General features: G+C 44.6%; 1 protein-coding gene across 4 annotated transcripts in view; it reads left to right on the top strand.

Moving 5' to 3' along the window:
• Positions 1–23,587, top strand: part of schip1 (schwannomin interacting protein 1) — a 171,401-nt gene that overhangs the window by 126,428 nt on the left and 21,386 nt on the right. The window contains exons 1-2 of one of the 4 annotated variants that reach the window (XM_026379167.1): positions 7,775–8,169; positions 11,032–11,817. In XM_026379167.1, coding sequence (XP_026234952.1) covers positions 8,161–8,169; positions 11,032–11,817 — 795 coding nt within the window. In that variant the 5' untranslated portion in view covers positions 7,775–8,160. Of the gene's footprint in view, positions 1–7,774; positions 8,170–9,039; positions 9,249–11,031; positions 11,818–22,355; positions 22,736–23,587 lie in introns of those variants that run through there. The other 3 variants (XM_026379159.1, XM_026379151.1, XM_026379182.1) reach the window with 3 other exon arrangements.

Below are 23,587 nucleotides of genomic sequence, written 5' to 3'. Positions count from 1 at the left end.
GGGCTCTCTGTTTATTTGCCTTGCCAATTCAAATGGAATTAGTTAACAAGGCAGAGCTGCGATTACCAAGCCAGCGCCGCTGTCTGATATTAAACCTTTTGTTTTAACAAACAACATGATGGTATGATTACACAAACCAAAGCATCATTTCATACAAACTCACTGCACTCAATCTATTCACTGATTCTTCCATTATCTGTGCTCTGTAGTTTGGATTAGCTCTAATCATCACTGTTGTATTATATAATCCACTTGAAAAAGTAGGGTATTATGATTTAAACAGCCATAATCTCATCTCATTTCCTTCACCGTCTCCTCGATGACTTTATTGTTTAGCTAATCTCAGTGTATGTCTTCCATCTAAAGCAAAATGTGCGTGTGTGAATGCGCTGCAATAGAGTAGTTTTCTGCACTGTCCTGCAAGCAAAGAAATGTTACTGATCATATATAGACAATCATTTGGAGAACCACCATTTACTGAATACGTAGAAATGGCATATGCTGTATGGTAGGTATGTAATGAGGATAGGGACCATTGACTGTGTGATGATGTCTTTATTCTTTATGGCCCCCTGTAGGAAAAAAGGTTGATAAATGCTGAAGTCTAAAAGCCTGTAACAGTCGTCATTTACTGAGTAATAGTCTATATGGTGACACGAGAAGTAGCAAATAAAATTGAAAAGAAAACTTTTTGCATTTGAACTCAACATAAAATTGCATGAGTCATGTAGCAGAAGCAAAACTCCTTCACCATGAGGAGAGCTGCGCTCACGTGAGATCCAAACACATAGTGTTAAATATGGAGAATTTTGAGATTAAAATAATATAAGAAGTACTGGTCCTTTTATACTGTATGGCAGCAAAGCTAGTAGTTAGAGGGGAAATTACTGTATCGTTAGTTTTTGCATTTGAGGAGAAAGAACAGGGAGGGTGGTAAATGGGTTTGTGCACATTATTAGGTTGGGGGTAATTATTTTGATTTGCATGCTTTTAGGCACTAAGAAACAATTAGATAGGCTATTTGCTGAAAGGATATAAACAGTGCAGATACTCACCAAACAAAAATACTATAATAGTGAAGAAAAAGCAAAACAATTTATGGAAATTGAAAAGATAAGAGAAAAATTAAACCTCACCTCTTTCAAAGACAGAGATATGATTACAGTAAAAGTACAAAGCAGATGCTAATGAAGTCCAGTCTGGTATGTTATTGAAGAGTAATTTCAGAAGTTACACTGTCTGAATGACAATTTTCTGCTTTACTGACTTTAGTTACTAAAAAACAGCAAAAACTAAGGAAGGCCAGATGGCTGCAAATTAATAGTTCACAAAGACAATTAAAACAAAACACTGCCTTAAAGGAACTTTGAGATATGTATTTGTACATTGGTACACATATATCATGTATAATGCACATATTCACGTGTGTTTACACTGTACTTTACATAATGACTATAGTTTGTACAACCTAACCTAAACGATGAACAGATTTTCTAAATCCCACTTATCCCACATCTCATGCTGAGACAACAGTTTGCTCACCCACAAATATTAAGACAACCTTTCCGTAAGTTAGTTTTAGTTCCCTATGCCGAACCATTGTGCAGCAGCCTTTCCTGAAAGTGAAAGTAAATAAGGCGTTGAACATAATCGAGCCACAATAAACACTTGTGCTCACAGCATCGGGTTTGCTCCTGGAGTGACGGCACAATCGCACTGTTGCTGCTCTTTTGCTGTCTCTGGAATGATGAATTATGAGACCATGTCTGAGTGCGATGCTGTAGTATCTCACACCTAGCAGTCCAGGAGGGATCAATAATTGATCTAGACAGTGTGCCTCCACTTGCAAGTGTCTCTCAGGGTCAACATGCATGCAGGTAATATATTATCAAAACATAGACACACGCATCATTTCCCCTGTTACTGTAATGAGCTATGCACCTTCGACTCAGCTATAAAAATGGACTTGTCACTCTGTCACCTCACAGCGGATCAGACATCAAATAGTGCTCAACCTCAGAAACACTCTGGTAACCTGGCAGAATATATGGCCGCCTCTGAGGTCAAACTGAGCAAGCTGTAGATCATCAGTGGCCATGTTGATGTGGGGGCAGTTCTGAAACCTGCAGATTACAGTATGATTTCAGTGGCCTATTTTTCAACCCTGTGCTCCAAGGCAGAATCTTTTCACAGATGTGTGCGCTCACAAAAAGGGATTAGGTGCAAAATGAAAGAGAAGTCAACTTTTCCATTTCAACCACACAAACCTTTTTCCTCTGTTTTCTATCTCATTCAGTCCGTCCTGGTTTAATTTGCTCCTTAAATCAACTCCCACTGCCTCCCTTCTTTCTTCTCCCCCAATCTCGGAGTGTTTATCCATTTATGAGAGACAGCAGGTGTGAGGCCTGCACAAAACACCAGAGAAGTGATCCAATTTGGTGTGGGCAGTAAATTGTGTGGACATCTACACTCTGCGCGGTGCGGGGCTAAGCACAGGGAGGGTGGATGCGTAGCTCTGCTGACAGGGCACAGAAACTGTTGTGGATCGGGGGAGCAAGGCAGGCGGCTAGAGGAGAGCTACAGACCGGGGATTGGGACCTGACACACTCTCAGCGTCTCCATCTCTGTGTCTGACACTTTAACAGGCGCTGAGCTTTTCTGCTGCGTTGCTGAAAGAGCAAAAGGGGGAAGTGAGAGCATGAGGAAAAAAAACATTTGACCTAAAATATATCCTGTTTGAGAGATGTGATCATTTAAAAACAGTATAAAATGATTATTTTGTACTTTTTGGGCCATGTCCGTCATATAAAGGTGTCTCCCTCGTGATTGGTGAAAATGATCATTAACAGCACACGGTCCTGGGCCTGAATCTCTCCTCAGCCCCACAGGACGTCTCTCCAGACTGGCCTAATTGAACAGATTACAAACCTTCCATTTTACTTTCCCATTATAGCATTAGTGTGCCGTGGACTAAATGGGTCTGGAGTTGGTCTCGGCCCTCCACTCTTGCAGACGATTAAGATCTCCTACCAGTCGCTCTGGTTATAACTTCATTAATGACTTGGCTGACTTTTAACAACTCTGCAGGTTCCACTCCCCAGCCCCCCCACCCCCCGCCTCCGACAGCATAAAGCTCTCTGTTTGGATTTAACATTGGTCTCTCTCACATTTCTCAGCTCCTAACTGTTACTGAAAATGCTTCTCGGTTCCTGTTTTGTCCAATTTCAGATGTATCCAGACTAAATTGGTTTAGATTATTCATGTCTGTCAACATGATCATGATCACTCATAACTATAGTCTTAGAAACTATCATTTTCATCAGCACAAGCATGGCCGTAATCACTTTGTCAAGATTACGATCAGCAACATTTTCATCTTCCTCAACTTCTTCAACACTGTAATTCTCTTTCTTCCCCCCCTCAAGTAATACTGTTGCCTCCTCCTTTATCACATTTATTGCTCTTTGTTTTCCACCCTCACTTTCTTTATGGTTATGGCCATATGTACATATTCTGGTCTTTTGTATAATTGCTAGTTTGGAGTTAAGACTTCTTGATGAATGCTAAGCTAAAAGACAGCCTTCCACTGAATGATCCATTTAGCCTCCATAAACCAAGCTAAATTAAACGAATTTGGTAAGTCCTTATTGCGCGACAAGCTGTATGCCGCATACGCTATGTTGCAGACTGGAACCTGACGTGCTTCCCATTCCAATGAATCTAATAGCTGTGAGTGCTTGTATACATACATTGGACAAGATGTTGCTCTCACAATTCATTTCACACTTCGTTAGCAAGTGAAATTGTTGGCTGGGTATACAGTATGAAATGGAGGATCAATGTATTAGAGCCAGGTATTAGTGGTGCAATCCAATACACGTGCTGGAGATCAACAGGTTGTGTAAATACTGTTACATGAAAAAAATGATGTTGCATGGTTATGCACCATAGCACATGAAAACGCATATAAAATACAAATGTACATACACGTTAATATGTTGCACACAGATCCATGCGCGTAGCTACACAAGGAAATTCACACACACACACACTCTGCATTGTTCCTGCTATTTACTCACCCAGTGATTTGAATGGAGTAAATCATCACTCTGTTGCAGAGGGAGATTGATGGCCAGTCTCAATAGTTTGGCCACCCATTCTATTTAGAGCAGCGGGTCAGTCGGCCAGTTAAGGATTCGACTTCTATTGTGGCCACCTGACATCTCTATTTATCATCACGCAGTCTGCATCCTGCTGCTGCTTTCTCAAGGCACAGGCTGCTTTGTGTGGCACTTAGTCTACAGCTAATGTGGGAAAAAAGGTGTGTGTCCACATAGGGTTTGTAATATAATGATGTATGGTGTGTGATGGTACAAATTTGTCAAATTTCACAGGTGAACACTGTGATATTGCTTTTTAATAACTGTGGCTGTATTAGCTCCATGTGGAAGCTAAAGTTGCGAAGTTACCTCTTCAAATGGACTTGTAGAACATGTAAAGCCCTGTCATGCTAAGGAGATTCATCCTGGGCCAGGTTTTCTGATCTGTTATGTGCAGGTCTGACCAAGAGAGAAACAGAGAAATCCCCAGTCTACTGCATTTTTGTAAGGGTTTACAATTTTTCATTTACTTACATGTAGGCATCACTTTTGTCAGAGCTTAGTACATGTGGTTTATGTGGATTCATATGAAAGGTTTGCAGTGAAGTATGACGATTTCTTTCATGACAGCCTGCACTGGGTCATCTTTATCTGAAGAAGATGTGACATGGTGAGAGACCTGGGTGTCAAGTCTATTGTCTGGCCTCCTGTGGCCCCGTGTCTCTCATAACCAGGCAGGACATTTCCCATCTGTAGGTCTGGCCTTGTTTCACAGTCATGTTTCTGACTCTTACAGTTCTGTCATCTGCTTCGAACCAAGTCTTATTTCAAGGTGAGCCCTTCCCCACGGTCCCCCTGAAAAAGAGAGAGGGTGAGAAAAAAAAGTGAGAGGGGAAGAGAGTGAGAATCATTCAAGGTCACTTTCTGTGTCTCTCCGTTAGAGTTGGTGAGTTCCTGACGAGGCAGAGACAGTTTCAATTTCCCACCAACTGTCAGGAGCTCCCTGTTTTTTAAAACGCCTGAGAGACGGATATAAGCAGAGGAAGATGTTCCCCGGCTTTTCGGTATTATCTGAGGGGCATTCTTTTTTCTGGCTTTATCTCTATGTCAGTAATGGGCCTTCAGTGATCCCTGCAAGATAGTTGCCGTGGATGGACTGTTAGACGGGCAGATAGAGCAAAGCTTTCCTAGATACTGTAGATCTTTTTCCACATGTTTGTGCCCCTCGGAGATTGGTAAATCCGCATTGAATGGCAGTTTGACACAGAGCGCACCTCTGCTTTGTAACAGGACGGGGGGAAAAACTTGCACGGTGAACTTTGTTTGACCACTTCCTCCATCAGAAGTGAAGTTAAAATCCCGTTCTTCTTCCAGGTACGATGAAGACGTGACTCGTGGAGCTTTGATGTGACTGATCATGTTCATCTGGCCCTCTTGACTCAGAGCCTGTTGCTGCTTTTATTGTTATGTGAGACTATCCACTGAGGGGAAGGATGCCATGTCGAAACTGTTTTGAAAGGCTTTGGCGCTAAAGGGGAATGGAAACTTCAAAGAAAGCAAATTCAGTGCAGGCCTGTATGTGACCTGAACAATACTGGCTTCCTGTTGACAAGTTAATTATATGTTAATTGCCTGGTGAGCGTTTAAACTTATAGTAGCCCCATTCTCTCCGAGATAAAACCCCCAAAAGTAGCTTATCCTCCTCAGAGGCATTCTGTTAACTCTACAACTCCTCACTTTACTTCACTATGACCGATTAATGTTTGGGGAATTAGGGAGTAAAGGCAGAGAGGAGGAGCGGCAGCGCTGATAAGAAAGTTGAAAGCGGTGGTGGGAGTGGTGGAAATATGCTGGACTCCTGCTGTCTCCTCTTTGGGGAGATGCCCACTAGTGCTGTCCCTGCTGTAGTGTGAGGCGAGGCTTAGCCAGGGGGTCTTTGAAGTGCTGCTCTGTTATTGCACGAATGAACTCCTTTGTGCTGCCATTATACATTCAAAGCGTAATATCAGAAGACAGCTCGCATCTACATTCGGCAACTACAAACTAGGTTGTGCCAAGCTGGTTGTACAGAGCAGAGAAAGTTGGGAGCCACTGAGAGATTCCAAACACCACTGCTCTACAACGTGGCACTTTTGTGGCACTTTCAGCTTACTTCTCACGAGATACTGAACCAAATCCTAATAATGAATCATTTTTCTTAATACAAACGCTTTGCAGACATTTTCCTCCTGCTCTGGATGAGGCGGATTTATCGGTGACATTTAACTTTCTCCATTGCGGAGTATGTAAATTAGCAGCTGCTGTGAGAGGAAACAGAATGCAACATGAACATATCATGTCATGCTGGTGTTAACCCCTCTTCAGCTCTGACACTGCGGCTGCCATCTCTGAATGTATGTGTGTGTGTTTGTTAACTCGTATATCTACTAGACTGTTTTTAATCCAACAGTTATCATTTAAAAAATAATAATAATAATAATTAAATGAAATAAAAAGTGTTCTAATCAAATACCAGAACATTATTTATATTTGAGGCACCTTAATAAGAAATGTGGTAGCCTATTCAATCCCAAAATGTAATTTATTTCATTATGGTGGGGTTATTGTCGCCTGCCAATTGACTAATTGACTAATTATTATTACAATTAATCATCTAATAGTTTAGCTTCATTGTAATTCAGTGCAGTGACACTGTATTAAATCGTCATTCTAACAGTAAAGGTTATAATGTTCGCCTTTCAGTCTGTACTGTGTCAGGATATGTGTTGATTATGGTCATTTGCACTTGGCCCCATTACTGCGGTAATGTTGCATCCCTTCCCCTTAAAGTGTAGGCTGCTAGAAAGGCAGTGGATGGCCTTTAATGGTGTATAGATACTCTCTCATCTTGCACTCTCTACTGCTGGGGATTGGTGCTGCTCTGTTGATCTAATACAGACGTTTCCAAGTAATATGTGAGATATTATGTGTAGGTGTTTGATGAGCTACATACCCTTTGTGCTGGAGTTGATTTATAGAACAATATGCTTTGTGCCACGCTTCACCTTTATTATTATTCTCACCTTTGATGGTATGTGGAATCAGTTTTCTGTAGCTGCCAAGGAAAGTTTTAATATAAAATAGCTGAATCTTTAATCTGTGTCACACAATCTCAACACGAACTTAACTTTGTAGCCATCAAGAGGGAAGGCTTTATTACAGGCCTGTTGCACTGGATTGCATTAGATTGTACAGGTGTATCTGGTGTAAGATGGCAGCATGTGCTGTGTGAGACCAAGTATGAGTTGTGACAGGGATCCTGCTTCTGTTCTGAGTCCAAGACAGAAAACTGCTCTGGAAATATTCTAAATTGAGAGCACCAGAAGTATGTTTAATAATTCACTCGGACAATTTCCTCTCAGCCTCTCCACCATTTGCAAGGTCAGTGGGTGCAGAAGGTTGGGCTTTAGTTGTGTTCTGTCGTCGTCACTTTCTCCTCGGAGCTGCAGGCTGCGACAGAGAGCCGGCTTATATGAAGAGAGAGTCGCCACAAACACAAACCCGGTGCCGGCTGTGGAGCAGCAGCAGCAGCAGCAGCAGCAGCGTTGCTTGGTTTGCGCTCGCTCTTAGGTCTTGTTCCTTGGTAATACTTGAGAGATAGAGGCCGTCCGGCTCAGTGGAAGCTCTGAATCGTGCGTAAGCCCACAATATAAGAGGACGCACTTTCCTCAGAGCCTGATCATTTTCCAGCTGACGTTGCCAACTGTTGGTTGGGCATCTCCCTGTGTGCCGGGGAGGAAAGGAGAGACGCGGCGCTGACCTGCTGGGATTTTAAGACATCCATGTTATTTTCTCTGTCAGGACTCCAGACTCCGGTTGTCTCCTCTGTGGACAGGCTACTCAGAGCGATGACTGTACTGAATCATCCACCGGCTTTCTGTCATTTCTCCGGCGAAGCCAGCCCCAGCGCCACCCGCCCCTAGAATAAAGCTGCTGTCCACCAAGTCAGCACCGTCGCCGTTGTCTCGCAGCTGGGATTTACACTTTGCCATGTCTTGAGACGGGAGGGAGAGCTACAGAGATGATGACAGTGAGTATCGGCTCGTTTACACGGCACCGACGGTGCAGCCGGGCTTTCTTTCACTTTTAGCTCGTCTCCCGGGTCAGCTTTTATTCTCGCAGGCGGCCACTTGAATTTTGACCGATGATAGCGTGTCGACTGGCGGCCAGGCTGCTGAGTGTCACCCGCCGTGTGGTGCTGTCGTTTTGGGCGTTTCTGTCCCCGCTGTTGCCGAGGGGATATCAGTTTCCCTCCCGGGACTTTTTTGGGAACATTACATCATTTGAGCAGCCTGTCAATGACTGTGCATTATCAAGATGTTTACAACCCTAATGATGTCTCTTTTATTTATTTATTTATTTATTTATTTCAATCAAACGTCCACCTTAAAATAAACTACAGCCTGTTCGCTGCCAGATGCAATTATGCAACTGTCATGCGTGCACAGGAGCCACTCGGAGTGCGCTCGGTTCACGCACAGACTGGGCGTATGCGATGATGCCCCTCGTAAAGCATCTAGAGAACGACGGGCTGAGTTGTGAGGGTAGTCTGTGACATAAATTAAACGCCCTCCACACACACACACACACACACACACACACACCCGACCGGCTGCGGAGTGGGGCTCGGTGCAGCTGTCAATTTGCATGTATTTTGTTGGCCAAATCCAGCCTGCGCTTCGGCTAATCCCACAGAGGATCAGCTTTACCGCTCCAGCCTGCTGTCTTGCAGCACCTTCCTCTCTCTTTCTCTCTCTCTCACACACACACACACACACACACACTTCTAACAGTTGTATTATTTTAATCCAGCTCATGTGACCGTCGTGTGTTGACGCGATCATATCTGGAAAACCGGGCGTTGAGTGATCGCGGCGCAAATTGGAAGATCACTTCAAGAACGAGATCCGCGTCCGAGATTTGAAGCTCGACCGCCGCTCGGATCCTCTGCCTCTACTTAGCGCTCCTCTTACTTTGGAGAGGGGAAAAGGCACCCGGCCGGCCCCTGAACCGGGGCTTTTTATAGCACTAGAAAGGCGACAAAGCCAGGATGACAGGCTGGTTCACTGGTGACCGTGCAGGGATCCAGCGCGTTTGATGAGCACGTCGGTAGGTTGTTCTCCCTCTGTCTGTGTCTCTAGCTGGACTGATCCACTCACACATTGTGTGGCAAAATGCGAGGAACAAGGCGGCACTTAAAGCTGAAACATGATCTTTGGTAAATCCTCATTAGTCGTGACCGTACTCATTTTGCTCTGAGAGACCCAGTCTAAGCGATTTAGGGGGTATTAGGCCAGTAGTAGGCTGGTAATGTCGTGTGTCCTTAAGTCCTCTCCCATCCATTAGACAACTAGAAGGGTTTCACAAGGAACTGACCTGATAGGGGAATTTACATGTCATTGGTGCCTGTGCTGAGAGATAACAAGCAAAACAGTGCTACAGGAAGGCAGTAGTAGTGGATTGTAGTTTCTGTGTGAGTAAATACTGGTAACTGTGTATGTGGATACACTTCAGATCCCACTCCAGTGGAAGTAATGAGTCACCAAGGTTTTATTTTTTTTACAGCACTGATTTAACCGTGTAATGACAACTAGGCATGATGTCAAGGCACTTGTGGCTTTTGTTTCCACCCTTTTGTGCAGCCATCCTCAGCAGCAGCTCCACTTCTATTTACTTCACCCTGTTAGTTAGTATTTCGTGCAGAAATACAAGTTCCCCCCTTCAGCACCGAGTGGCTTCACAGTACAGTACGTCTCCACACCGCATCAGCAGTTTGTGCACCTCGTCTCCAAGATGCTGAGTCACATCCCTGTTTGCTTTTCCCAACATAGATGTTTCCTGCATTGTCCTTTGACGTCAGCAGCACAGGTGTGGTCTGGTATATAATTCAAGAAAGCTTTGTACCAATCAGATGCTACTGTATTTATCACAGTTTCCTTCTCCTCAGACTCCTCTTAGAAGGCTAAGCTACTGTAAAGCATTGTGGTCTTAACCAGTACTCAGCAGTCTGCATAATTAATTTGTTTTCCAGAGCAGCTCATAATGCAGATCACGTAGGAATGTGTCGTTAATTTCTCTTTTCCCTGAGAGAAATTTTGCTGCTCCTTGCTTTTCATTAACTTTTAAAAGTGGTGTGAGGCGCTATGATAATGCGCTCCTGTGGAGAAAAGACTGATAACTCGGCAAGAGAAGACTCGGGTCAGGTGGAGCTTTGTGGAGGGCTGTAAACAACACGGACGTTTTCATTAGCTGTGAACTAATCAGTCAGTTCGGGCGCCACAGGAGCAACACAGCCAAGGTTAGACAGCAACTCTGGACTCATCTGTTCGTGTCATGGTTTGGTGTGTCGTGTATTGGCGTGTCAGTGTCACTCACTCTCTCACCCTTCCTGTTATGTCCCTGTGGTGCAGATGTAGCAACGGGTGGTGGGATATTATTATGGCCCATCCAACCTCACAAAGACCCCTCTTTGGTTGTGTGTTTCGAATGTTGCACAAGCCCACACATGTGCAAATTTGGCAGCACAGAGGAATGTAAAAAGGGAACGTTTGTCAGATCCCCCAGTCTAGCATGACTAGCTGACTTTGTAGCCGTGCAGTTGTAGAGGAGAAGACTGGAAAATGAGTCCTTAAGAGACAGTGGCTGCAAAATTCTGTGCAGAAAGGAAGTTCCTGCGGGACAGGAAGTGCTTTGTGGTTGCCGGTTTCAAACCACATCACTGGTGTGACTAATCTAAATCTACACACTTCCCTAAATTCTCTTGAAGTTTTCCTCTTGTCCTTCCTCCTTTCCTTTCTCTCTGCTCGCTCTGTGTTGTAGTGCTTCGTCTCCTCTCCCTTCTTCTGTCCCACCCCCTGTCTCATTCTTTCTTTTGTTTTTTTTGTCGTTGCAGGATTACCGGGAGGATGGCATGGACCTTGGGAGTGACGCATCCAGTCGCTCCAGCTCAGAGTCAAACTCCAACAAGGTTACACCTTGCTCCCCTTCTCTTGACCTGGCCACTTTGGAGGATTACAAATCCTCCCCCTCGCTGGACCTGGTCACCTTAGAGGACTATGAGGAGGACGAGGACTACCAAGAGTATAAGAAGAAAGTGATAGAGGAGTGGGAGAGTGAATATGGAGATGACTACACCTCTCCACAACCTCCCGGTCAGGAACAAGGCGGAAGAGGCGTGGTGGGGGTTGATAGCCTTGGTGAAGGCTACAGGAAGACACCGAACATTCGCAGCCTCGCAGAAGAATTCCAGGATGTAAAGACCGCTCCCCTCCCTGCCCCGAGTGGACGCACTGCCACATCAGTCGCAGCCGTCCCAGAGGAACTGAAACAGAACGGCAACCTGATTTTGCCCAGGAGCAACCAGCTCCACACCTCCAGTACACCACAGGGGGACACAGGAACTTCCAAGCCCAGCCAACGCAACTCCAGTCAAGGCAGGGGGAGCCGCAGCACTGGCGGGGGTGATGGTGAAGGTGGTGGAGGAGGAGGAGGCAGTGGAGGGACTGGGGGACGGATGGGAGGATACAGAGAGGAGGAGGGTGTAGAGGAAGAGCCCTTGCCCACCATGGACTGGGCAGCCCTGGAGAGGCACTTGGCTGGGCTGCAGTGCAGAGAACAGGAGAACCAGAACCTCAACCACATCCAGAACCACAACATGGGCAAAACCAACTACACCTCAGTGAGTTTCTCTTTATGTGGTCTTGTCTTGTTTGTTTATTATTTGATGTTGAGCTTTTCTGCTGCTGCGTGTCAAAGGTCATCTTACACGTCACAATTTTTCTACGCATCATTTTCCCACTGGATCAGAGGAGACGGACTCATGGGTCAGCTGCAGGATGGGTCAGGATGCATGAGGTTAGGGTAGCTGTTGTAAGGAAGAGGGATTAGTGGGCTAATGTAGCACTAAGCTATGTGGCCCAGCTATCAACCTGACCATCATGGAAGTGGAGGCTGCAGGTAGCTGGAAGTTCAGATTCAAACTAATATCAGCAGACGTGTTCATTCATGCAGTTGGAGGTAATCAGAGTAGATTAGTACTGAGTTATAAGAGTTATGTTAGCACATCGTTTTTCTTCTGTGGACAGCATGTTTACAGTAAACATTGGTTGCTAACCTATTTGTGTGTGTATGTAACCTAATATTTTAAAAATCTTGTTGTGGCCATGTGATGCTTCTACCAGAGGGGGTCAGTGTTGCATTGACATTGTGCACAGAACTGCTGCAGGCTCTTAATACCACCCCAGTTATGTTATGATTCACTTGGAGTCTTATGGCATCACTCAGTGTAAATCACAGTCCAAGCCAGAAATTATGGTTTATAGCTGGGTCCAAAAGGGTGTAACCCTTAAAAAGCATTTGGGAGGGGCAGGAGAAAATTGTTTACAGCACATACAAAACCAGTGTATTTGTTATGTCACATAAAACTAAATGAGAGCAAATGTGTGTTTGAGAAAGGCTGATTGGACTCTTTTGGTAACACAGGCACCAAGACCTTTTGATTTCTTAAGCGCACACAGACAATGGCTGTAGCCGGGGTCATTGTGAGTGTGTTGTGTGTCTTTGTTTGTCTGTCCTGGAGCCCCCCCCCCCCCTGTCTCCCTGAGGCATGTCAGGAATGCAGTGGGAGAAGTGGGGGATGAGAACAAGGAAGGAGGGAGGAAAGGACAGGAAGATGGTATCTTTAGGAGCAGGCAGTGCAGGGCCACATGGCTTGTGTGTTTGTGTCAACGTTCATTACCTGTTGTCCATCTTAAACAGGAAGGTCACCTCCTGATTCGCTTTAGTCTGGGCAAAGTCTGCTCTGTCTCCATCTCTCCTTTTCTCACTCTCTCTCCCTCTCCCTAGGCAGTGGGCTGTAATATAATTGACCTGGGTGGAAGTAAATCTCTGAAGAGAGAGCCTATATCTCTACATGCAGCCACTATGTTCTGCACGCAGGCACACAAACACATGGATTCACACACATGCTCATTCTTGGCTCCTGTGGTGTCTTACGTGTGTGTGCATGAAGGTAGACTTGGCCTGGCTCAGTAGATACAGATAGTCTGGTCCTGATGAAGATTAAGTTCCACAGTTTCCTGCTGCCTTTGCTATTACAAAGAAAAAAATAGGCCTCAGAAAAAAAAACAGGCCTGGTGTAGATAAAAAATTGGAATACACTGTGTAACATCAGCTCAGAGAGGGCAAAAGACATAAACCGAAAAAAGACGAGAGACGCGAGCCCATATCCTGGAAAATCCTAGTCTTGCTTACTATTTCTGTACAGGAATTCCCATCATATGGATGTCATCAGTGCAATCCATTACTGAAAGTAGTTCTATTTCTGAGTTTCTACATTTGGTAAAACAAGCAATGCCAGTATTGGCCCTCTGCTAACAAGAACACAGAAGCAGTCAAGTGGCAATTTAGGAACTGAGACATTCCCACAAGACATTTGCAGTCTCTGGTCTGAGACGCGGGTATCTGAATTTCTTAATTCGCAAATTTACAGGCTTTAGCAGACACCCAGGAGGAAAAGGGGGCCAGTGCTTTTAAAATGTTGTTAAATATTTAGACATCCACTCAGGCGGGGCCCACCACCAGCGAGACTGTGCATGTTTTAGTGTATGGACCGGTCTGTCTGTCTGGGTTGTTACCGGGCTCCAGTGGGACACAGATATTCATGCTTCGGTGGAGCTTCAAAAGCATCTGTGCTTTCAGGAAGACGGGCCACAGTGTAGCTGACTGGTTCAGCTAGTCTGCAGTGGCTGCAGGCTTGTATAATATATATATTTTTAAAAAGTTTGGATTAAAATCAATTGCTCCCCAGTCTCAGACAGTCTGCATATTGGTTGTCTTGTGCTCATCTCTATGGCAACAGTCTCCCTTTCAGTGCCTGATACAGGACAGGGATAAATTACAGTGCAGGAGAGTTTGCAGGTCTTTCAAAAAATTACACCAGCTCCATTTGTGGCTTTAAATTGTTTTAAACACCATTAGGAGAGCTATCGATTTTTGCACTATAGGCTCTCCAGGAGATTGTATTGTGTCCTGTGCTACGAAAAGCTTCAGCTGAAATACATGTGGTCTTCTCCATAGCTCAGTTTTTAAAGAAGTAGTTATGTTGATGTACAGGTGTGTTTAATTAGGGTGTGGTTTCAGTCTGCTGTAATCTCAGCGCCTGCGTGTGGGGTCAGCAGGATTCATAAGACCAAAGGGCATGCTGACCTGTTTGTAATATGTTTCTAATGAATTCTGAAGGCACGTGGCAGAGAGGGGCCCAAAGGGACCTCAAGTACACCAGAGGTAACAGTACCCCAAACCCTCCAGTTAGCTCTGAACCCCTGAAAAGTAAACAATAATATTATTCTTCTGCACATGTGTGGAGGTGAAATAGGCAGAGATATGGTCAGACTACATGGATGGATATCTCTACTCAGAAATGTACCTGTGTATTTACAGGGTGCATTTTACTGCTGCTCTATGGCTACAGGCTACATCTTTTTCAACCTCAGAGCACACACACCCAGACTTACTCACACAATTTAAAAACACCCCCTGGGCAAATGGTGGTTATAAACGTAGGGTATGTGCTGAAACCTGCAGGACCTACTTTAAAAAGTGCAGGTATGAGCTCACAGTCAAGTCGTGTTACTGCTTTAAAGTTGAATTGCCCCATTTCTGCACATCTGGATCAGCACATTGGGAAAATAGTAACTGTAGATGTTATATCAGAACAAATAGTTTATGAGGATGGAAACTTTTTAACCAAAAGTCTGTAAAGCCCCTCTGCTTTTTTAAAAATCCATCCAACTTCTACCTGCATTAACTCTGCACTTTTGGGACAAATGTGACAATTTACCTTTGTCCTTTTCCAGCTGTCAAAGAAAGTAACAGGTCAATGAATATCTACTTAATAGGAAAGTGTTGCTGGAGTATGTCATATAAACAGAAAAAGGTCAAGAGCCAAACAAAATTGTACAAGTGTGCAGCGTTCTGGCCTAGAAAAGCACTCAAGGGCTGTGGAAAATAAAAGGATGAGAAAGAAACAGAGAGGTTAGAAAAAGAGCAAAGACAGGGAGAGCTTTTTTTTTTTTTCTGTTTCTCCCTCACTCCACTCTGTGCTCTGTGATTATGTACAAGTTCAGGAGTTGAGCTGAGCTCGCCGCCCTCCACTAACAACCTAACTACTACCTTCACCCAGACTGTGCCACGTAGAGGGAGAGAGGGCGAGGGTGGGAGTGAGAAGAAATTGTAGGGTTTGCGAAGTCTAGAGTGTGGTTTAAGTGGATATAAATAGCTAGAAACAATGAATGTCAAGTAGCCACACTGGAGTTAGGTCCTGAATGAGGAGAAAAAGGAGATAGTGGGGATAGAAACGGACCATGTGGTGGAGGAGAACGAAGGACACGGGAAGAATGTGGGGTCAGAGTTACAGTTTGAGCCAGGGAGGGGCGGGGAAATAGAGAGAAGACAGTCAATGTATAGTGGTATATTAGTAGGAGGAGGTGGGTGGAGGCTTCTGTGTTGGGGCTGGACTTTAACCAGGTGTGGAGAGCGCCGGCGGAGGCTCCGGAGTCTGTTTCAGCCCTCCTCCAGGCTTAACCACAGCTCTTTATGTGTGTGTACATGTATGTGCCGGTACCAGCTGAAACACGCCCGGCCCTCTGCACACCAAAGCTCACACACACACACACACACACACACACACACACACACACACACACACACACACTCCTTACTGACTGCACTGGCTGCCGAGTGAAGTCGTCTCCTGTTAGTCCATCCACACAGATACACACACACACATGCACACACTCACCTCACTAAGTCAAAGGATGGTTTTGTTTTCTCATGGGATCCTGACGGTCTGCCAGTGTTGGTAGCGTTGTTGGGTTTTTTTTTTTTTTTTCTGTGGACACTTTTTCTTCTCAGCTTAACCTTGGATTCCTCACAGCAAGTTGGGCACTTAACTCAGGTAAAGCTGAAGCCCTCCTGTAAAACTTTCTGTCCAGTTTGTCAGACGCTTTTCAACATTACATGTTCTGTAAATGTGATACCATACAAACCTTCAGTTCAGGTTCAAATCAGAAGATAAATAGTTTGTAAGTAGAGCCCAGGGCAGTGCATTCCTCTGGTGTGACATGTGTCTCTGGAGTTTTTATGTTCATGCTGTCAGGACTCTGACCATATGTGACTTACTGCTTGGTAGCCCTTTCTTTGCTTTTTTCTGGCAAAGCACGAATGCCCTGAAATATGCAGCGCACATGTATTTGAATCCTGTTTTAAATAAGCAAAACGTTTTGCTGCACACCTGTTTTGTATGTTCCTTTAGCTCGAGGTGCACAGAAAGATTGTATGACACACCAAGTCGAGCTGGGAGAACGACGACAAAGACAAAATAATGAGCTTTGTGTTGCCCCTGGGTACCTCATGTCACCTCGGGTTTTGTGTTAAAATTTGCACTTAAACACACCACGAGCGCTCCGCCCCGAGTGGCAACTGATTGCACATGTACCTGCGGGGAGGTAAAAAAGGAGCGTGGCTTCCACCTCGCTAAAGAAAACACAAAGAGACACAAAACAAAGCACTAAACTTGCTCAGATGTTCTTGTTATAGATAACACACTATATGTGAGCTGGCATTTCATAGTGGTTTGCTCTGGCATTGCCAGCCAATTGTCTTTTGCTAGTGGAGACAAGTCAGAGGCAAAACTATAAAAGAAACTCCCTTAAATGGAAAAATCAGTGATCCTCAAGTCTGAACAGTCTGTTAGTGAGCTCTCTCTCACCAGCCAGTGCTCCAGGCAGCTACTTGTCGGCTGGGTGTGTCATGCCCCAAAGATATAAGTTTAGAAGCTTTGTGAGCCTATTGAACTCATTATATTTGAAGTAGATGAAAACTTGTAAGGTGAAGTAAGTTTGACATCCCTGGTGTTGCCATACTAATTTTCATATTGCGAGCGCTCATGCATACACATACACGTCATTTTGTTGCTACTTTGACCTGCTGGCTGGTAGGTGTGGGTTAAGAAGTTCAAGTCTCATAGAAAGTCACAGCAGGAGTGGTATTGTTGCTCTTATCAGCTGTCAAAGTGCAGCATACAGCATCTTTACATCTGAGCTGGTAATAAAGGGGCTGTAGTGTAGATGAACCAAGACAGACAGGCACATTCCCCAGCTAGATGCTCAACGTGCCGGTGGAGCAAAGGGTCAGTTGAGATTGGAGATGTGTTGAGTGGAGAGGCATAGCCCACAGCTACACATTTCACAACTAACTTGTCTGGTTCACACAAACACACCCTCCCTCTGATTTATTCACCCATGATTCATCAAAGGTCATATCCCTCGTCAGCATGAGTAACATATGCAACGATGAAATCAGATTTGGCTCATACCAAACCTCAAACCTGTTTAACTACGCTGCTGCAAACCTTCACCTTCTTCTTCTTCTTCTCCCTGTGTTCCAGACATCCCATGTCTTTCACTGCTATTCCCACATGTGTTTCCTGCTAATTGTCCTCTTCCTTAAGCTGTCAGCCTAATGTCAGGCATTATAGCCTAATGTTTTCACAGAGCCAATATGCAGCAGGAGACCCCCCCCCCACCCCCCCACCCCCCACCCCCATCAGCCTGGTTCCCTCTCTTCACCCCATGAAAATTATCAAAGAGGGCAGGCCATGAGTGGCAGAGCGTTCTGTGGAGGAAATGGGGATTTATGTAGCAGCGAAGAGACAGCCTCTAATGTTATATCTCTATGTCAGTCCTCATGCTCCACAGTCACTACAGAGTCGAGCCAAGTACACACATACAAACACATACTCGCACACAGGCTGGCTTTATAAGAAAGAGAAGGGCCAAAGGCGATAAAAGAAAAAACAAGATTTATTTCAAGGAGGCAACAAAAAGAGAGGGAGAGCTAGAAGCTGAAAATGACAGAGAGAGAGTTTATGTTTTCCGAGTAGTGAAGGATTTTAAACTCCTATCCATCACCTCTGCTGTCTCCTGTCAGGTAAATAAAAGGTTGAGTCAGACCCTGTGTGTGTGTGTGTGTGTGTGTGTGTGTGTGTGTGTGTGTGTGTGTGTGTGTGTGGAGAGGTATGTTCGTTTAGGTGGAGCCGAAACACGAAACACAGTTCTTCTCTGCACCTAATTATAGAGCCTGTGTTTGGAGGTGTGGGTGTGTGTGTGTAAGAGCTGGAGACTTGGTCTGTTTATACCGGGCTAAAAATACAAGGCACATTTAAATCACGTCTACACGCACACTCCAAACAAACCAGGGGTAATTTTGTCTCCAAGTTTCAAACGCTGTGTTATCTAAGCTGTTAGTATGTTCATGTGACTGTGTGCATGTGAGAGGGAGAGAGAGAGACCATGATGTGGTGCCAGGTCACGTAGAGAGCTTCATCTGTTGCTGTAGAGCACAGATCCGCTTTTATCTCCTCACATAGTCATAACACAATAATAATCATTCCACCACACCAAATAGGACTGCACATGAAGGTTATTTTCCTAATCATTTAATAGCTTTGTTTGTACAATGTGAGTTGAGTTTCCTTAAGCCGGACATTATATGTTCCTATTGCTCCTTTTGTGCAACCAGCAGTCGAGAGCCCAGAACTCAAACTACTGTCACATAAGACAGCAAAGGTTGTGAATTATTACATTTGAGAATGTGGAAATAAGAAATATTTGGCATATTTGCTTGTAAAATTATTTAAACCCTCTGAGTGATTGGTACTGATATAGGACTGAGACTAATTGTTGGTACATGTATATGGTTGGTATTAAACCCAATCTGTTAAAACAGGTCCCCTCTTCTGAAAGGAAGAGAAGCTTGTTTAGTTTAGATGATGTCATATGTTTGCTCACTGTACAGAGGATGTAGTCTGCTCCTTCCCTAATTCGAACTGAAAAACTCCTCCAGATGATGTCACCTGGACATCGTCTTTCAGCTAGAATCAAACATGACAGGAAGCAAGTTGACATTTCTCGAATTTATGAAACTGTTTTAGTCCATAAAAATGTTAGAAAATACAATGAAAAACATTTTTAAATTAAACAATTTTCCAAAGTGGGCCATAAAATCTTTATATTTGAAAGCTGGAGTCAGAGACAGTTTTCCACTGCTTGAAAAAATATTACTTTTATGTTATCCAGTAATCGGTTAATGGACTAAGCTCTAGACCAGCTCAGTAGTCAAGACAACAAGAAACAAAAACATCTCGTCGGTCTCACCTACATAATATTTACTGTGACTCACAGCTCCTTTCAGATAGGACTGTGTCATTGCACAAGAGTAATTAGTGGTCAGTTAGTCATTTACTCAGTTGGTGCACACATTTGTTGTGAGACATTTAATACACGTGAACCAAATATTAATGCAGCCTGGTGGTCACAGCACGCTCAGCCTTTCCACCACCGACTGTAGACATATAGTCCTCATTAGAACAACCTCCGGTGACTGATCACAAGAGCAGGCACACACACATACACACACACACACATGAACTCACTGGCCTTCCACATCAGTTCCTCCCTGTCAGAGCGAGCTCATTACCGCCAGAATCTGGCCCTCACACTGAGCCAACCTGCTTTGCTATGCAGTGTTTTTACACTGGCACAAAATGTCAGCGCGCTAAAAGCATCTGCGCTCCCTTCGTCCTGCTGTGACGGAGAGGGAGGCAGCAAAAGAGAAAGAGAGGGAAGGAGAATGAAGATGGGGCGGGGGAGTAGCAAAAAGAAAGTAAATGTAGTTACATTGAAAGGCAACAGAGAGAAAGAGAGAGAGAGAGGGAAGGAGGGGTAGATGGCACAGAGGCTCATAAGAGAGAGGGCAAGCTGTTTGTCAGGGAAAGGAAGGAGGATTCGCAGCATGACTGAGAACCATGTATTTTCCATGAGGTGTCGGGCGAGTTATGGACTTTATTTATACCCACAGTCTTCTCTGTATCCCACTAGTTACAGTGGAATGAACCACCATGCTACTCACCCTGTGATCAGTGACTTATGATTAGGTATTCATTATTCCTGTTTGCATCTATAAATATCCTCACATAGCAGAGTTAAATACACACGAGTGTTGTTTTGATGTGTGGGATGAGAGGAGGAAAACGAGGATGAGAGGAGCTGCTCCGGCGCTCAGCGTACACTACGAAACACCCTCGCAGAGACTGTGACACACATAACGGCGCTTTCTCCTAGTCTGTGTAGGAATAAATGACTTACTGCTGTTGAATTTGGGCTTTTTTAGAATATCAGCATACAGCCATATAAAAAAAAAAGAAACACTATTTGCAGCCAGCTACTTGTGTTAGATTTACACTGTCCAACTCACAGGAATATCTCCTAATGTGTCCAGTGTGTGGGAGGCTAAACCGACTGTGTGTGTGTCTCCACTAAATGATGTTTGTCCTGAATCGTCTTTGATTTGGTCCACTTACATAATCACACTTTTGGAAGCTGATTCTTTGCGACTAACACATTTGTCATTTGAGCAGAATGGGGCTACACACAGCACAGGTTGGGTGGTGTCAGTTATTGTTTTCATTTCCAGTGGATAAAGACTCGCTTGGCTCGGCCTCCACCTGTGCTGTGACTCAGATTGTAACCTTGACAACCGTGTGAAGGTCAGCGGGAGCTGTTTTCAGACTGACTGCTGCCATAGTGATAGAGGAGAGGGAAAGGGGGTTGCTGTATCTTGTACTAAGGCATGGCTCACAGATGTTGGACATCAAAGTTTCTTGCCCACGTGTATGTGTGCACTTGCCTCAGTGTGCAAGTGCACACATACACTGGATAATATAATATTTTGTTAACCTAACAAATTCAGCAGAAAGACTGCAGCACAGACATCAAATTTCCTCTTCTATTCACGCTACTTTGATACCATTTCTGGGCTTTACTGTTTCACCCTACTTACCGAGTAAACCCATGATAAGCATAAGAGTCCATTTACAAGGCTACTTGGTGTCTTTCACTGTAAGAAAAACAATTCCCAATGTCACGCACAGATTTATATCCAAGGTTATTGTGACAGGATGGGCACTCTTCCAGTCTGCGCCAGCTTGAGACCGCGCAGAAAGCCAACCCACAGCTGGTGATGCGCAGGCTTGAGCCGAGAGATCAGAGCAGGGAGCCCATCGATCTACTTCCAGGTCATTAAACCAAAGAGTGGTCTTATCAGGAAAAGCAGCGTCACCCAGCACAGATCAATATTGGATAGAGCGATCTGGCATAAGAGGAAGGATGAGATAACAGGAGATGTATGTAGCAGGCTACTTTGCCCAAAAAAGAAAGAAAGAAAGAAAGAAAGCACATCTGAACAGAGGTATAAGATAACTGGATAAGAATGTCACTTTCTCTGCTTGTGTGTGAAGCTGTTCAGCTGCTCTGAGAAGCAGAACACAAGCAAAATACAGACTTAAATAAAAAAACAATGAAACTTCAAAAGTGGGATTCTCTAGTGCCCTTTTACTCATATTTTATTTAAAATATAGCATTTCAACAAAATAAACAAATGAAAAAAGTATAATTTATTTTATTTCACTATTTTTTATTACTAAATTGTCATGAAAATCTACAAATTAGATACTTCTACAGGTCAAAAGGAACGGACAAGTCAGAAAACAAAGGGATACAGGAACGGTCGATGTCAGGATGAAGGAATGAATAGAGAGTTGGAGAAGGCAGAGATTATCTGATTAGGTTGACCTGCATGTGGATTATAGGCCAGCCATCTGCCACTATGAGATTATAATCCTACAAAGAGAGGCACAGAGAACGAGGTGGAGGCTGTGTGCGTTATGCATTGCTATGCAGTGAGTTAACGACGAAGCAAGCGTGATTAAGTGGCACGTCTTAACGCTTGAAAGTGACTGGTTCAATTCAGAAACAGTTTGATAAAGTTCACGGTTTTAGTTTGAGATTCACAGTATCACAGCGTTCTGTCTCTGATGACAGGCACCACAGATCGGGATTAAGATTAAAGTTTAGGAATGATAGTCCCTCATTTGCCCTTCTCCTCGCTCTCTGTCTGGCACGACTCCGTATGAAACAGCAGAATGACATCCCGACCCTGGCCCACACCACCACCCTCATCCACCCGCCTTCTCCCTTTTCCACCATCCCCTCTCCCCACTGGCCAACTCTACATACGCTCAGCCCAACAGCTCCTCCCCCATTTCAGTGTGAGCCAGACAGAGAAAGGCGACCGGAGATGTACTCTGCTTTTCGCTGCTCCCCTCCCTCCCACTCTGTTTCTCTCTCTCTCACACACACACACACACCCCTCCTCCCTTCTCTCCGTCCCTTCCTTCTGTGGGCTTTGGGGAAGCAGTGATCAGACCGTGCCCTTCTCTTTTGACAAACCAGAAAACAAGTCGAAAAGAGAGAGGGAGACTGAGAAAGCAGAGAGGGAGCTGACGGATAAGAAGAGGCAAGCAGGGATTGATTTTTAGTTTGGGACGGGATCCCTCCTCGCCTCGCGTCTCCTCGCCCGTGGAATACCGCTGCAGGGCTGGGAATTCTATCCCAGTCCCACTTCTGTTCCCCCAGCTCAGCCAACTCCGCTCTAGGATGCTGTGAAGGATGGTCCACCAGGAAAACTGCTCCTACCAGGTAGTTCCCAGAGCTAAATAACATGCAACACATTGCTGTAATTAAATGTAATAGTTTCTTTGGCAATTTGACGGACACAGGCTAATGTGTTGATTTTGTTGTTGGTGGTAGCTTTGTGCTCATGTGGATCTCAGGTTTTCATCAGTTCTATGATAAATCCTCGCATGTCAGGTTAGAACTAGGACATTGTTGCACATGTGTGGGATTTGTGCGTGCGTGTGTGAGTCTTTCACTCAGAGATCAGACGTGTGTAGGAGTACTTCTCTGTGTTTTATGGTTACATGACTGTGTTATGAATCTGATGGCTGGCCGGTTGCTAAGAGAACACTTGATTCTAGGGAATAATCTCGTACTTCCCCTCCACCTCCTCCACATCCAGCCTCATCAGCCCATGTCAAGAAGGCATGAGGTGTGCATGCAACTGCAAGTGTATAATGTCACTGCAATGCAAATGTAAGCTGTGAGTTTCCTGTTGAACACGCAGGTAATTATGTGTGTTCTGGAGACAGCATAGAGATAAAAAGAATTGAAATGTGTATGGCTGCTCGGAGGGCTGTGTGTTTGTGTGCTTGCATGTTTTCGAGTATATGTGATTAATGAATATGTGACAGCAGTGCCCCACTTTTATCACATTTGACAGGAGTGAAGCAGTTGTGATTAAAGGAAAGCAGCACATCACAGCTGTACATCTGATTTTCTATAACACAGTTCTGTTACGGAGGAAAGTCTGCAATGCAGTGGAGAAGGAGAGTGAGAACAAGTGGAGAGGTAGATGAAAGGCAAAAACGAGATGAGCTGAACATGCTGGGGGGAAGCACCGAGGAGGAAAGATGGGGCTGCTTTGATCGGGTG

Source organism: Anabas testudineus, chromosome 13, assembly GCF_900324465.2.
Source record: "Anabas testudineus chromosome 13, fAnaTes1.2, whole genome shotgun sequence".
NCBI classification, from domain to species: Eukaryota; Metazoa; Chordata; class Actinopteri; order Anabantiformes; family Anabantidae; genus Anabas; species Anabas testudineus.
The sequence above is the reverse complement of the archived record's forward strand: the minus strand, read 5'-3'. Positions and strand labels throughout refer to the sequence as shown.